The sequence below is a fragment of the Anas platyrhynchos genome, chromosome 1 (assembly GCF_047663525.1).
Source record: "Anas platyrhynchos isolate ZD024472 breed Pekin duck chromosome 1, IASCAAS_PekinDuck_T2T, whole genome shotgun sequence".
NCBI lineage: Eukaryota > Metazoa > Chordata > Aves > Anseriformes > Anatidae > Anas > Anas platyrhynchos.
Window position 1 is genome coordinate 62,384,636 of NC_092587.1, and position 15,017 is coordinate 62,399,652.

General features: G+C 44.1%; 1 protein-coding gene across 4 annotated transcripts in view; it reads right to left on the bottom strand.

Moving 5' to 3' along the window:
- DNM1L (dynamin 1 like) overlaps positions 1-4,708 on the bottom strand; it is a 38,144-nt gene extending 33,436 nt beyond the window's left edge. For 3 of the 4 annotated variants that reach the window (XM_027443262.3, XM_027443293.3, XM_027443198.3), the window contains exon 1: positions 4,451-4,708. In XM_027443262.3, the coding sequence (XP_027299063.1) occupies positions 4,451-4,552 (102 nt within the window). In that variant the 5' untranslated portion in view covers positions 4,553-4,708. The remainder of the gene's footprint in view (positions 1-4,450) is intronic. The other variant, XM_027443342.3, reaches the window with a different exon arrangement.
- Positions 4,709-15,017: the final 10,309 nt, after the last annotated feature.

Below are 15,017 nucleotides of genomic sequence, written 5' to 3' on the forward strand. Positions count from 1 at the left end.
TGGCATAAGTAAACAGCTAATTAACGTCAGCTTCACTTTGCTGCTCATTTGAAACACACACCAGAACAGTCAGGGCAAGATTTGACAGGAGGAAGGAATGGCAAAATGGGAAACAGTTATGCCCAGAACCAGACAGGGTACATGTCAGATATCAAGACAACAAAAGAGGCAAGGAGGCAAAAAAAAAAAAAAAAAAAAAGGAAGTTTGCAAAACAGCTGAGAGAAAAACAAGTTCTCCCCAGACAGCACTGCAGCTATGCTTGTTACACCTGCATTCACAAAGGTAAGGCAGAAGTAAAGACCTTTGCCTTGAAATCCCAGGAAAGACCACTGGAAAAAAAAAAAAAAAAAAGGAGGCCATTCCTGGCCTGAGCTTTGCGTGGAGCTATCATACAACGGTTTGGGTTGGAAGGGACCTTAAAGATCACCCAGTCCCACCCCCCTACCATGGGGGGGGACACCTCCCACCAGCACAGGCTGCCCAAAGCCCCATCCAGCCTGGCCTTGAGCACCTCCACGGATGGGGCAGACACAACCTCTCTGGGCAGCCTCTACCAGTGCCTCACCACGCCCACGGTAAAGAATTTCTTCCTAATCTTCATCTAAATCTCCCCTCTATTAATTTAAAACCACTCCACCCTGTCCTGTCATTATCTGTTTGAGCTAGGAGTGGCTCTCCATCTTCTTTATAAGCCCCCTTTAAGTACCAAAAAGTTGCAACGAGGGCACCCTTGAGCCTTCTCTTCTTTATGCTGAACAGCCCCAGCTCTCTCAGCCTTTCTTCGTAGGAGAGGTGCTTGGTACAGGATGAAGTTTCCTTCACCTAAAACCAGCTTTTCACCACCAACAACCAGGATTCACCAGTGGATGAAAAGCTCAAGAGGCTTAAAGGCCCACTTCTCCAGGGAAAAAGCAACGAAGCTCTGTAGAGCATCTGAATTTTAAACTCACAGAGCTAACAAACAGATGCTTTGATAAGCATCCAGTGTATTCTTCTCCTCATCTCATTACCCAGGACCATACATTAGCTTCCCATTGCTGTCAGCTTCTTGATGTGGAAATTATCCTCCTAACTGTTTGGTCTAACTGCATATGCAGTTGTACATATTCAAATGCTCAGGTTGTTAGATCAAGAAGCCTTCCTCTGTAACAAGAGTTGCTTTAGTGTTGAAATATCGAGCACGACACTTACTCCAAACTGTGAAAAAAGAAATAAATGTAACGTTCATCTCCGAGCCGATCACAGAGCCTAACAGCTCCTTCAGATGGTAGCATCCAACAGAACAAACTGTGTTAAATGCTGTAAACTACTCTTCCCCGTTTGAAGCCCCAAAATAGCATTAACTGAAGACTGAGCAACAGTAGTACATACACGGACACCTGAAAGGTTATTTAAAAATCCCTTCGTGAATTTCAGTTGGTTGCTAAATCAATTTCACTATGAAGGCTCTATTAAAACCAACACTACAAAGTGCAATTCTTCTTTTTTTAACAATGGCAGTATTAGTTTTGTAGCAAAGGAGATCTCCTAACACTCAAGTTTGTACAGATCTAGGTCAATGACTTCTAAAAACACAAAACAGACTCCAAGAATTAATGACTTGGAAAAAAAAGGGGGGAGGAGGAGGAGGAAATCCACTTCTACACATCTCTAGGCACAGAGTTTATTGTTGTGTCTTTTATTATTTATTTTATTCTAAAAGTTATGCCCACTTCTGTACCATAGGTACTTCATTTCTGTAATAACATCTACATGCCCTTAACATACAAGAGGTCATAACTAAACTTTTCTTCCCTTCTTTTAATAGAGCGTTAATGTGTTTGGTTGAAGCACTTTGATACAACCTTGTTATCCTTTATAGGTATGGACCACAAAGCAAAGCATTTGTATGAAACGCATCAGAAGGCTGGGTACTACTGCACAAATATTGTTTGTGTAGTATTCCCAGCTTGGACACTGCTTTGCATTTCAACAACGCAGTTGGTGAAAAGGCAACTGAAACACTGAATGAGGGGGAAAAAAAACAGCACTTCCCTATCTGGGCATGGCAAAAAGCACTAAAATAGCCATACAAAGTTGGCAGTAGGAGGGTGTCCTGCCAGTTCTATCAGCAACAGTCTTCAATTTTTTTTAACAGTCTCCGTACTGGGGTACAGAAATGACTCGTGCAGTATTTCGGTGGAGAACACGAAGGAATTCTCAGATAACTGGGTCACAGGAACACCGCCAGAAGAAGGGCGAGAGGCCACCTACATGTCTAACCGGGAAATAGTTTGTAATTACCACCAAAATCTGGCTAGAAAAAGGAAAAACTAGGACACTGTAGTAACAAACAAAACATTCAAAGAAATTAAGGATTATAAGCAGTTTCTAACTCTACAAACGCCAGAAGAGAAAGAATTAATTTTGGGGCACAGAAGCTGAAATAAATGAGAAATGAAGACATAGCACTAAACATAATTAAAGGGTAGAAAAGAGTCACAGAATATAGGTAAGAGAAATGAACAACCAAAGTTATTAAAGCCCCACATTTTCATTTTCCCCACTGAATACACAGAAGGTCATGCAAGAAAAGAAAAACGAGAAAGCTACAGAAATCTTAAGTGATAGCATTTGTTTTCCACAAAGACAAATGGAGGTGCGAAATTTAAAGCTGCCTGTGAATGCTAGACAAAGTAGAAAAAACTCAGGCCTGCATATGCCAGTAGGCTATAAAGAAATCAACTGTGGGAAAAAAACTTGCAGTTGCATAGCACAACCAAAAATAACTCCAGAAACAAGACTGTAAATGGCACATTTAAAAAAAAAAATAAAAAAATATATACATGTAGAAGCAAACTGCCAGAAGCAAAACTGTCAGCTTTAAGGTCATATTTGAGACATCTCCAGAAACCTGCTCTACAATAAACTAAATTCAAATTAATAAACAGTAATATTTTATTTTAAATATAAAATAATTGCACAAAGTATCTGCAGAATTACTATACCCATAAAGACAAATATCTTTCAAGAACACAGTATCACAGAAAATCATAGAAACAGATTCTATACTGTAGGTTGGAAAGGACCTACAAGATCATCTAGTCCAACCATCCTCCCATCACCAATACTACCCACTAAGCTATTAAATCACATCTCTTAGCACCTCGTCCAACCTTTCCTTGAACACCGCCAGGGATGGTGACTCCACCACCTCCCTGGGCAGGCCGTTCCAGTGCCTGACCACAGCACCTGAACCCTGGCTAAGACAAACAAAAAACAAGGTACAATTTCCCAAAGATATATGTTCCTGGAGTCGTGTACAGGGTCTGGCTGTGATGGAGTTAACTTTCCCTGCGGCAGCCCATACAGCAGCAGCCCATACAGTGCTGTGCTCTGCACTTCTTCTGAGGAGGGGTAGTATAGAGCAGTTGTGGTGGAGTTCAGCTGCGCAGCAAGGTAAAACCATCACAGGTCTATAAGGGCCTTTGCTTTGGTCTGTAAAAAGATGTAGTGTCAGTTTACCTTATTCAAGGGTTTTTATGAGCATATTGAACATAGCGCCAAAGGGGTATTAATATTGATGGGCAGACTATTGGGGAGACTATTCAAGTCAAAAGCATGTCAGCATAGTCTTAATGTTCATTGTGTACTGTATCCTAGTTAACTTTTTCAAAAAGCACATAAAGTTGTTACAAAAGATGGTAATTCAAAAATAAAATGCCACTTTGAGATATTTCAGAAAAAGAAACGAATACTTCTATTAACTTCGCATATAGAGATACCGCATCTCTGTTTTGCGCCTTTCTGTTACAGAAATAAACTAACAAAACCAAAATAGATAGAAAACTCTTACTCGTGTGATTGCAAATGTAAAAGAGACCGTATGTTTTCATGAAGCGAAGGCCTCCTGCGAGCTACAAAAGCAGCAAGCCCCTAAAATAAGACAACAGCACAAAGTCTCTGCCCCTGCGCAAGTGCTGTTGGTGTGTTTTGTGAACCCACGGGCATGAAGTCACCAAATGCATGTTGCTTTCTGCTGGCAAAGCCGTGCTGGAGCCGAGCGCCTTGCAGCCAGCTGCACGGGCGGGCTCTGAGCACGCCGCCCGCAGGCCCCAGCGCCGTGCCCGTGCTGCACCCGCCGGGCTCGTCCCAGGGGAAACCCTGGAGCGGGGACATCCAGCCCCGGCTGCCAACCCCTCGGGAACGCGCAGCCCCATTAACTTTGGGGTTTTAGCGGAGTTTAACGCCTCCTTCGCGGCCCCCTCGCGGCTGTCGCAGCCCCACCGGCGGCGTTTGGCGCCCAGCGCCCGGCCGGAGGCAGCCCCAGCCTCTTGGGGCCGGGCCCGGAGGCCTCCCGAGAGGCGGCCCCGCTGTCCCCGGGCGTCCCCGGCCGTGCCCTTGGCGGCGGTGGCGGCGTTGGCTGCGGGGACGCCCGCCTCGACTTTGCCCGGCCCGGCCCCGCCTCACCTGCGTGCCCACCACCACGATCTGCGGCAGCTGGATGATGTCGGCCCCCACCGTGTTGAAGACGTCCTGCAGCTTGTTGATGACGGGGATCAGCGCCTCCATGGCGCCGCGGAGCCCCGCAGCGGGCCGAAGCCGAGGCCGAGGCCGAGGCGATGAATGGGCGCGACCGGCGGCGGCGGCAGCGGCTCCCGTCAGCCGCCCCCCCGCCCTCCTCCGCCGGCCGCCATTGGCGACGGCCCCCGCGCACGGCGCCGCCCCCAGCGGGCTGTGCGCGCAGCGCCCCGCCGCCGCTCGGCAGCATGGGGCTTGTAGTGCCTGGCTCGGGGCCGCGGCCTGCGCTCGGGCTGGGAGGGACCCCAAAGCCCACCCAGTCCCAGCCCCCTGCCATGGGCAGGGACACCGCCCACCCCCACAGGCTGCCCAAAGCCCCGTCCTGCCTGGCCTTGAGCACCTCCAGGAATGGGGCAGCCACACCTTCTCTGGGCAGCCTCTACCAGTGCCTCACCACCCTCTGAGTGCAGAATTTCCTCCTAACCTCTCATCTCAGTTTTAAATTCTGGCTGATGTTAGGGTTTCTACACCTATTCTATATAAATTAGTCTTTTTCCCGTCTTCATGTCATGAAACTCTCAAACGTGGAAAGAATGAGCATATAAAAGGAGTATTTTCTTATTAAAATAACATCTTCGCAACCAAGTCTCTCATTCTTACCCAGGAAGTCTCACAGTGCTTGTTAGCAGACTGGTGTTTCATGATAAAAGCAGAAAGATGGGTGAACAGATTGTAACGAAGCCAGGGATAGAAGAATGGGAGCTTGCTTAATCACATTAATGATTTCTAAATAAAATAACTGTTATCATTAAAATCACAGAATCACAGAATCACAGAATCACAGAATTTCTAGGTTGGAAGAGACCTCAAGATCATCGAGTCCAACCTAAGACTTCCAGGGATGGTGACTCCACCACCTCCCTGGGCAGCCCGTTCCAGTGCCTAACAACCCTTTCAGTAAAGAAATTCTTCCTAACATCTAACCTAAAACTCCCCTGGCGTAACTTTAGCCCATTCCCCCTCGTCCTGTCACCAGGCACATGGGAGAACAGGCCAACCCCCACCTCGCTACAGCCTCCTTTAATGTACTTATACAGAGCAATAAGGTCACCCCTGAGCCTCCTCTTCTCTAGGCTGAACAAGCCCAGCTCCTTCAGCCGCTCCTCATAGGACTTGCTCTCCAGGCCCCTCACCAGCTTCGTCGCCCTTCTTTGGACCCGCTCAAGCACCTCGATGTCCTTCTTGTAGCGAGGGGCCCAAAACTGAACACAGTACTCGAGGTGCGGCCTCACCAGAGCCGAGTACAGGGGGACGATCACCTCCCTAGCCCTGCTGGTCACAGTGTTTCTGATACAAGCCAGGATGCCGTTGGCCTTCTTGGCCACCTGAGCACACTGCTGGCTCATATTCAGCCAACTGTCCACCAATACTCCCAGGTCCTTCTCTGCCTGGCAGCTCTCCAACCATTCCTCTCCCAGCCTGTAGTTCTGCTTGGGGTTATTGCGCCCCAGGTGCAGGACCCGGCACTTGGCCTTGTTGAACTTCATGCAGTTGACCTCCGCCCATCGGTGCAGCCTATCCAGATCCTCCTGCAGAGCCTTCCTACCCTCGAGCAGATCGACACACGCACCTAGCTTGGTGTCATCTGCAAACTTACTGAGGGTGCACTCAGTGCCGTCATCCAGATCACTGATGAAGATGTTAAAGAGGACTGGCCCCAGCACCGAGCCCTGGGGGACGCCACTAGTGACTGGCCTCCAACTGGACTTGGCTCCATTTACCACAACTCTTTGGGCCCGGCTATCCAGCCAGTTTCTAACCCAACGAAGCGTGCGCCAGTCCAAGCCAAGAGCAGCCAGTTTCTTGAGGAGAATGCTGTGGGAGACGGTGTCAAAAGCCTTGCTGAAGTCAAGGTAGACCACATCCACAGCCTTTCCCTCATCCACCCAGCGCGTCACTTTGTCGTAGAAGGAGATCAGGTTCGTCAAGCAGGACCTGCCTTCCATAAACCCATGCTGGCTGGGCCTGATCGCCTGCTTGCCCTTCAAGTGCCGCATGATGACTCCCAAGAGGATCTGCTCCATGAGCTTCCCTGGTACTGAGGTCAAACTGACCGGCCTGTAGTTCCCCGGGTCTGCCCTCCGGCCCTTCTTGTAGATGGGCGTCACATTTGCTAGTTGCCAGTCAGCTGGGACCTCCCCCGATAGCCAGGACTGCTGATAAATGATGGATAGGGGCTTGGCCAGCTCCTCTGCCAGTTCTCTCAGTACCCTTGGGTGGATCCCATCCGGCCCCATCGATTTGTGGACATCCAAGTGCCGTAGCAGGTCACCAACCAGTTCTTCGTGGATGGTGAGGGCCACATCCTGCTCCCTGTCCCCTTCCACCAGTTCTGGGTACTGGGTATCCAGAGAACAACCAGTATTGCCGCTAAAGACCGAGGCAAAGAAGGCATTGAGCACCTCCGCCTTTTCCTCATCTCTTGTAACTAAGTTTCCCCCCGCATCCAGTAAAGGATGGAGATTCTCCCTAGTCCTCCTTTTTGTGTTGATGTATTTATAAAAGCGTTTTTTGTTATCTTTAACGGCAGTAGCCAGATTGAGCTCCAGATGAGCTTTGGCCTTCCTAATCTTGTCCCTGCACAGCCTCGCTACATCCTTATAGTCCTCCTTAGTGGCCTGCCCACTTTTCCAAAGATTATAAACCCTCTTTTTTCTCCTAAGCTCAAGCCACAATTCTCTGTTGAGCCAGGCTGGTCTTCTTCCCCGCTGGCTCATCTTTGGGCGCATGGGAATAGACCGCTCCTGCGCCATTAGGATTTGCCTCTTAAAGAGCGCCCAGCCTTTCTGGACCCCTCTGCCCTTCAGAACCGCCTCCCATGGGACTCCACCAACTAGTGTCCTGAGCAGCCCAAAGTCAGCCCTCCGAAAGTCCAATACAGTGGTTTTACTGGTTCCCTTCCTGGCCCCGCCAAGAATAGTGAACTCCACCATTTCGTGGTCACTCTGCCCAAGACTGTTCCCGACAATCACATCCTCCACGGGGAATGGAAGAATGGGGGCTCACTTAATTGCATTAAGAATAAATGTTGCTGATTGTCTTTGCTTACTACTGTGCAAATTAACCAAAACAAGGAATCTCAGGGCCCCACAGAGGATGTTTCCTGACAAAAATGGGGAACCTGTCTCAAAAACCAGCTGAGACCGACCTTGTGGTTTGGACAAGAGCCAAGGAGCAACTGAGTCTGTACAAAGGCAGGGGGTCAACTAGTGGTGATGAAGAAGAGTTATCAGCCTTCATCCCCACGACCCCCTGACAACCAGTGCCCAGAAGGCACTGCACAAGCGCAGACGGGATGTGTTTATGGAAATGACTTCTTGGAGCTAATTTGAATACAAAGCGGGGATATGTTATGAATATGTATAGGCGTATTGGGAAACTCCATGCATATGTAACTCTTTACTGCATATAAGCAAAGCAAGTTGCCGCATTAGGGTGTGCATGCCTTTGGGAGCTATCCTGCATGCACCTGGCGCCAAAATAAACCACATATACTTTATAACTCATTTGCTTTGAGTTGTAGAGTTCTTTCATGAATCAGTAACATTTAAAAAATAGTGTATTCAGCATAGAGGGAAACATCTAACACATGTTGAAAATGTGTGAACAAGGCCCTGAGTGACCAGTTGGTGAAGAGGAAAGCAGGATGAGCTCTTGTCATAGTTGTACAGTTGTGATTATCCAGCAGGTTCACCCATTAGCTTTCAGTATGCCAAATCCAATTGCTGTCAGAGCCATAAGGATCATTAAAGTGTATGGATACACCAGCTTGTTCATCTATGCCAGTACTCTTTCTCCTTCCACTTTCATTTTACCATATAACCCCATGGACACCACTGTGAAATGGAGCAAGTGCAACCTTTTGTATATTTTGGCTTAGACCAAAAGTGGGACATCTCAGAAAGAATGCAGAACTGGGAAAGGGTAAGAGAACAATAACGAAGGTGATGAAAGGTATGAAATGCTTTCAATATAAGGAACATCTGAGTAAGCTAGAAGTCTTTACAAAAGAGATGGCAAGGGGTAGGGAGAATTAAAGGTTTTTGCAATCATTGGCAGCCTGGATTGAGTGGAAGAGCATCAGTTTTGTTTACTCTCACTTCCAATACAACAATTGTGGGAGGATTTACTGTAATTAGGAGAAGCCAGGTCAGAACAAAATAAAGATGGTAGCCCCTCATGGGTGGGTGAACTCCTTGGTCCTTGTTGGAGACAGTAAAATTGAAATGGATTCAGAAGGAGATTGCATAAGTTTAAGGAAGAGCAATGTACTACATATAAATAAATAGCTATGTAGAAACTGAGCTGACAATAGTTGGAAGCTGGGAGAGTATTATGCAGAAGCAGTGTGTGTGCTTGCCCTTTAGTCTGTCCCAGTATGGCTATTCTTAGAATTTTATTGGTATAATATTTCAAGAAGAACACAGTGAAAATATCAGTTGCTAAAATGAATTGAACTAACCTAGCTTGCTCAGCAGAGATGTTGAAAATATTGTAAAGGGCAGGATACCCAAATGGAGAAGCACAGCTCAAACAGAAGTGAATTAATTAATGACAAGAAGGAAAGGAAGAACAAAGAAATAAATAAGATGAAAGGTTAGGACACCTGTAAAAAAAAAATTAATATATTGTCCATTTCTGGCTAAAAAGTGGGAGCTGGAAATACCTCTGCTATAAAGTGTCAGCTCTATTACCAACTTAAAAAAATCCAGCACCTACCTTAGCCCAGCTGAGTACTGTGCAAGACCAATAATCATTTTAACAGGCAATGGCCATCTCTGGCTTTAACCATCTGATTTCCTTTCCAGACTTACATTGTACCGAGCAAGAAACTCTTAAGATCTGATAAAAGGCAGAAGTAGTCAGACTGGTTATTTACTAAAAGTTAATTGACATAAGAAAACAGAAACTGCTACACCAAGTCTGACCCGATATCAATCTACCTCAGAATCTCATCTCAGAGAACATCCAGCACCAGTGCTCTGGGGAAAATATAAAAGTGCAGTAATAAGATCTTCTGATCCCAACAGTATGCATTAAATAATTTTGATACTGCTATAAAATCTGAAGTAGACAGTTCAATATTTCTTCTATTTTATAAATGTTACATGAAACTAGATTGCTTTATTTACCATATAATAGCTTTTTGTGCTGTCAGGTAAAATTCTTGGCTGCATGACATCCTGTGACAGTAATTTTCATGATTTAATTATACGTAGTGCAGAAATCAATTTGGTGTCAGCTTTGAATTTGTGATCTCCTAATTTCATTATAAACTTGCTTGTTTCTATGTTTAAATCAGGGAAAAAAATGTAGTTCTTTTTCTCCGTGTTATGAATTTCTTCATACAGTTTTGCGTCATCACCTGCTTCCATTTACTCAGACAGATGGAGTCTCCTTATATTGACATATTGATAGTAGTGGGCAAGTCATTTGCTGTTTAATTAATTCATGCCAGACAAGAAAATCACAAGCCACCACCTCAGCAAAGGGCATTTCCTTGCCATCACACTTGTCTAGAGGAAGAAATATTTGATAACTGTACTTAAAAGTGTCAAGGATGTAATAAAACATTTGCACTATGTATATAGACTTACTACTTTATACTGTATAAACAGTGTTGCCAAAATATTGTTCTAAGTTATTCCTTGGTAACGCCACCTTTTGTAACCATGCCATACAGAGATTATATGGGTCTGTCAGAGCTCTATTTTTATGTGAAGCAAAACTGAATGATGTTTTTGTATCTTCTTAAACATCTTAACCACAGCTGTAACTAAAATACCTTCTCATAACACTTACTCCAGACATCTGCACAGCAAACATTAGAAGCTTAAATGAACTCCTGAAATCCCCTGACAAACTGACCCTAAATTTAGACCCTGGATGATCTGCATGGATTGCCCCAGGCGACAGCTTCAAAACCTTTGTCTTTCTCCAGAAGAGACAGAAATCATAGGTTTCAAACCCATAGTCCATGGGTTCTGCTGAATTGGCAAGGCCAGGGTCCTTCACATATCAGCCAACTGTAGGAAGGTAACAGCACTGTGATAGGAACTGCTGAGTTACATGTTACCTATACTGAGACCCAGTCTCTGACAAAACAAAATAATTCTTAGGCAGGGATGCAATTTTGTTGGACAAATTGCAGTACTAGGCAACTGAGAGTTCCTTATATTGTCCCACTATATTTACAGGGAAGTCATGTGTCTAAATTCATTGAATATCTGGGACATCCCTCAGCCTCTCAAAACACGCTTGCAGAACTGAAAGCAGCTTTCAAGTTAAGGAAGGGGCAGGGCACAGAAGGAAAGTGCCACAGGGCAAACAAAGCATTCAAAGTGCAATCAATTAGCAACAAAGCTGGAGCATTCTGATAAGAAAGACATCAGCATTTCTGAAAAGGCCAATAAGAAAAACAATTTTGGCTGGAGATGAAAGTAATTTCCCTATCGCTCCATACTGCCATACAACGGCACTTCCCCCCACCTCCCCTTCTCAGCTGGGGTGGTCAGACTGTGGAACAGCAAGAACAGTAACACTTGCTTCGGTGTATAATTTTCACCCCTCACTGGTAACTGGACAGTTAGATATATCTCAATTCATTTCCTCTCCAGTGAAGGTGCTTTGTTTAATTTCTGAATCAGCTTTGAATGGTGATGCAAAGTGTGAATGCACAGTAGTAAGTCACTAACCTCTTAGTTTCTAAACAATAGGTTTCTGATTTCCTCATGTGTTTTGCTGGTCTCACCAATGATCAACCTAAATGTCTGTTACAGAACTTCATTAGTCAAAGGGTGGATATAATAAATATAAGTCTATATAAAATATATGTAAGCCTTTTCACAGTCTCATTGGACAGTCTAGTGTAGAATAATTGGAAAGTTTTGCTTACTATTTGCCAAGATCATTGTAGATACTTTTGTTGTATCTTTTTGATATAAGACCTTTTATGTATCACGTGCTACTGAACAACCAGAGGAACCAACAGAAGGTGGTGTGAATCCCATGGACTTCTGAAAGACTTAACTCAAGGATCATATATTGCATAAGGGAGCTTGAAAAGTGGTTTTAAATATGGAACACCCCCGTGGAAAATTTCTTATGGAGTCTGCCAAGTGTATTCTTAAAGCAATCAGTAAATTTGAAAGAAAATTCAGGGGGAAAAAACAAAACAAAACAAAACAAAAAAAACACCCTGCTGCTTACATAAGGAATGATGGCTTGCAGTCCAGTCATAAGGTGAAGATCTTTTACTTTAAATGACCAAGGTTTTTGTTTTTGGAATAGAGGTGGTAACATCCTGTCTGCTATCAAGAAAGACATTTTTAAAGTGGAAAATGAAATGGACGCTTAGCTAGCATTCAATTATGCAAATATAACTAGAAAGGGAAGGAAAAAATATCCTATCAAGGTATTAGGAAAAAGCAAATGTGCTAGCATTCAAGAACAATTGATCTTGTATCTTCTGCATCTATTATTTTAAGAAAGACTGTAGCCTGTGGTATTTTTTGGTTGTGTTTTAAGATAAAATAGTATGCTACAAGCAGTACTGTTAATTTTATAATACACATTTTCTTGTGCATGCTGCTTTTTATATTGTTATTGGCACTACTTTCAATTGGAATTATAACAGCTGACCACATGATTTACATCATCACAGCCTGTGTATAAGACTAATGGATACTTCAGTTGCACCTACCTTAGCTTTTTAGTTCACGTCAGAGTTGCAATTCTGAAGTGGACCCCTGGTGTCTTTAGCTGCCATGCTTTGGTTAGCAGCACAGAGTTGTCTTGGAGTGCATGGATATGAGTCTTTTCATGTCAAACAGAACTGTTAGATGTACTTCAGCCACTAGAGAACATTGAGTTAACAGACTAGCTAAGCGCTAGTATGAAATCAAATTCCAAAATACTGTGTAGGTAAGGTAGGTCTTTTGTAAATGCTGCTGGCCTTGAGCTACAAGCTTTGGATTTCCTTCTACAAACGTATAAACACACAAGTTAGTCAGAACAGGCCATGCAGGTAGTTCTACATAGCTATGCTATAGGTCTAAACACAATTACGATTGCAATCTTATCTTCTTCCATCACTAGGTCATTCATTTAATTTTGCACAGCGGGAACACTCCTCCATTCAATAGCAATTGGAGTCTAAAACCTGTTTCTGTGAAGTAGGCTCCTTTATGTGGAGGTTGGAAAACTGAGTTGGGCATACTATGCTAAAACACGCTCAAAAGCGACCAGAAACATACTGCCTTATTTTACAACACAAGCTTATGAACTCAGAGATGCAAGTTCAGTATCCAACAGGTACAAGAGAGAATTAATTTCCATGTTCCCCATGCAAGGGTGCCAAGACTGCCTGGCCCTGAGACAGGAGTAGGAAGGGGCAGAAGAGAGCATGAGGCTACATGAGGACGAAGAAAGGAGAGAGGGCAGTCCTGGATTCTGCTCCCAAGACCATTTCTGTTTCTTGAACCGTTGGCTAATTTAATATTACAAATGCATGAACCAAATCTAGACAACTGTGTAATCTTCAAGTTTAATAGAGTGGTGGTGGTGAGAAAAATCCATGTGAGGAGTTTGGGGATCTAGGCCTCCATCTATAACCCACTAAGTTTTACCCTAGCTTCCTAGATAAGGCTCTGTTCCAAAAGGAAATGCTTTTGATAGTGAAAATGTTATTCATGCAGTAAACAAAAATACATTGAGATTTGGTGGCTGAAATTCTTGGAGTTGACGTGAGTTCTGACTAGTTGTATAATCATTAAAAAACAACAAAATAAACAAAAAAACAACAAACAGCAACAACAAAAAACACCACCACCAAAAAAAAAAAAAAATCAACAAAAACTGAATGTTGCTAACATATGCAAAACTTATCAGGGTATGTGATGGATTCTTCATAACTTAAGACTTTAAATCAAAAAAAAAATTTTTTGAAAAATATATGTTAATAAAGCAATGTAATAGTTTGAGATAAGCAGCAGGTAGCACATCCTTCTCTTGACACTAGAGCACTATAATTTTGAGATAGACATGGAAACGCAGTCATGGAGTAGATCTTAATCAAATAAACCCTGCTGGGTTTACCATATGAGCTGGGTCTGATGGGCTTAACAGTGTCACATCTGTCTGGTGCATAGGGTCAAGGAGGTGGAGGGTAGGAGCCTGCAAGACAAAACTATCGTAATCAGAAGGATCCCTCCTCTTGGTTATTAGAGTCACCACAGGACCTTCCAGACCAATCTCTTTAAAGAAAACAAGCTCTGAGTACTCTGTTTACCAAAGGCAGGCATGGCATTTCTCCCATGTCGGGAAGCTCACACAATGCCAGGAACAATTCTGCAGTAATGAGACGGTATTAGTCAGGCTCTTACCAAGACACAGAGGAGATGACGCCTATCGAGTACATACCCTGTGCTTGATATGAACAATTAGCTACCAAGTGGAAATATCAGTGCTTATTAAGCCCGCTGACATACAGGAATTAAGTAGGAGTTGTGATTATGGTTTTTGTGTTATCTGAATTTCAAAATTGTGTCTTCTTATTAAAGCACATTTTAACAAAAAATGTGTTATTTTTATTTCCATTTAGAAGGCATTGCATTTTACTTAACCTGAGGGAATCAATGGTTTTGGAACGGAGTTAACTGGGGGGAGAGAGGACACTAATTCAATACCTGAGATGACACTGAGCACCTGCTCAGTGCTTTGTTCCTCCACTTTTGTTCTGAGCATAGCTCAGAGGTACCCATAAGAGCAATGTGGGGCTACAATGAACTTTTCTGGACTTTTCTATGGTGGTTGCTCATAAAGTACTCTCACAGCATCCTGATCACATGAGAGAATATTACCACCACTATTACAGAAATTTGGATCTACACTCTGATGGACTGCTGTTGTTGGATTTTCTGTCTTCCCGGTCCAAGATACAAACTTGGAGAGGGTGAGAGGAGTGGATTCCATCCCACTGTGACAGTAGAACAAGCCTTCTCTATGTCTGTCATTACCAATTACTCAGCTATAGAAACTCACTCCTAACCTAAGAAATTACCCACCTCTAATTGCTTACACACTAATATTTTCACCCCTTAGTCTATTTTCACAAATATTAAAGACACATGCTGACCCTCGGGGACTCCTTCTGTCAACCCAATGCAACAGCCCAAAGGAAGCTGGATCCTCTCTTGTTGCCTCAACCCATGTTCCAACAGCCCTGAGTCTTTGGGTTAGACAGGAGAGGCTAAAGATGATAGACCCAGGGCCACTTTCCAAAGAAATGGCCTTCAGAAACACAGCCCCAGGCAATGCTGACTTGTTACCTGAATGTTACCTGAATTCATGTTACCTAAATGTAACATGCCAGTTCTTGTGGGTGAGGAATGTGCTAGCAAGACCTTGCAGTCTTGTGTCTGGGTGAAGGATGAGGATGACATACCATTGTGCAGGA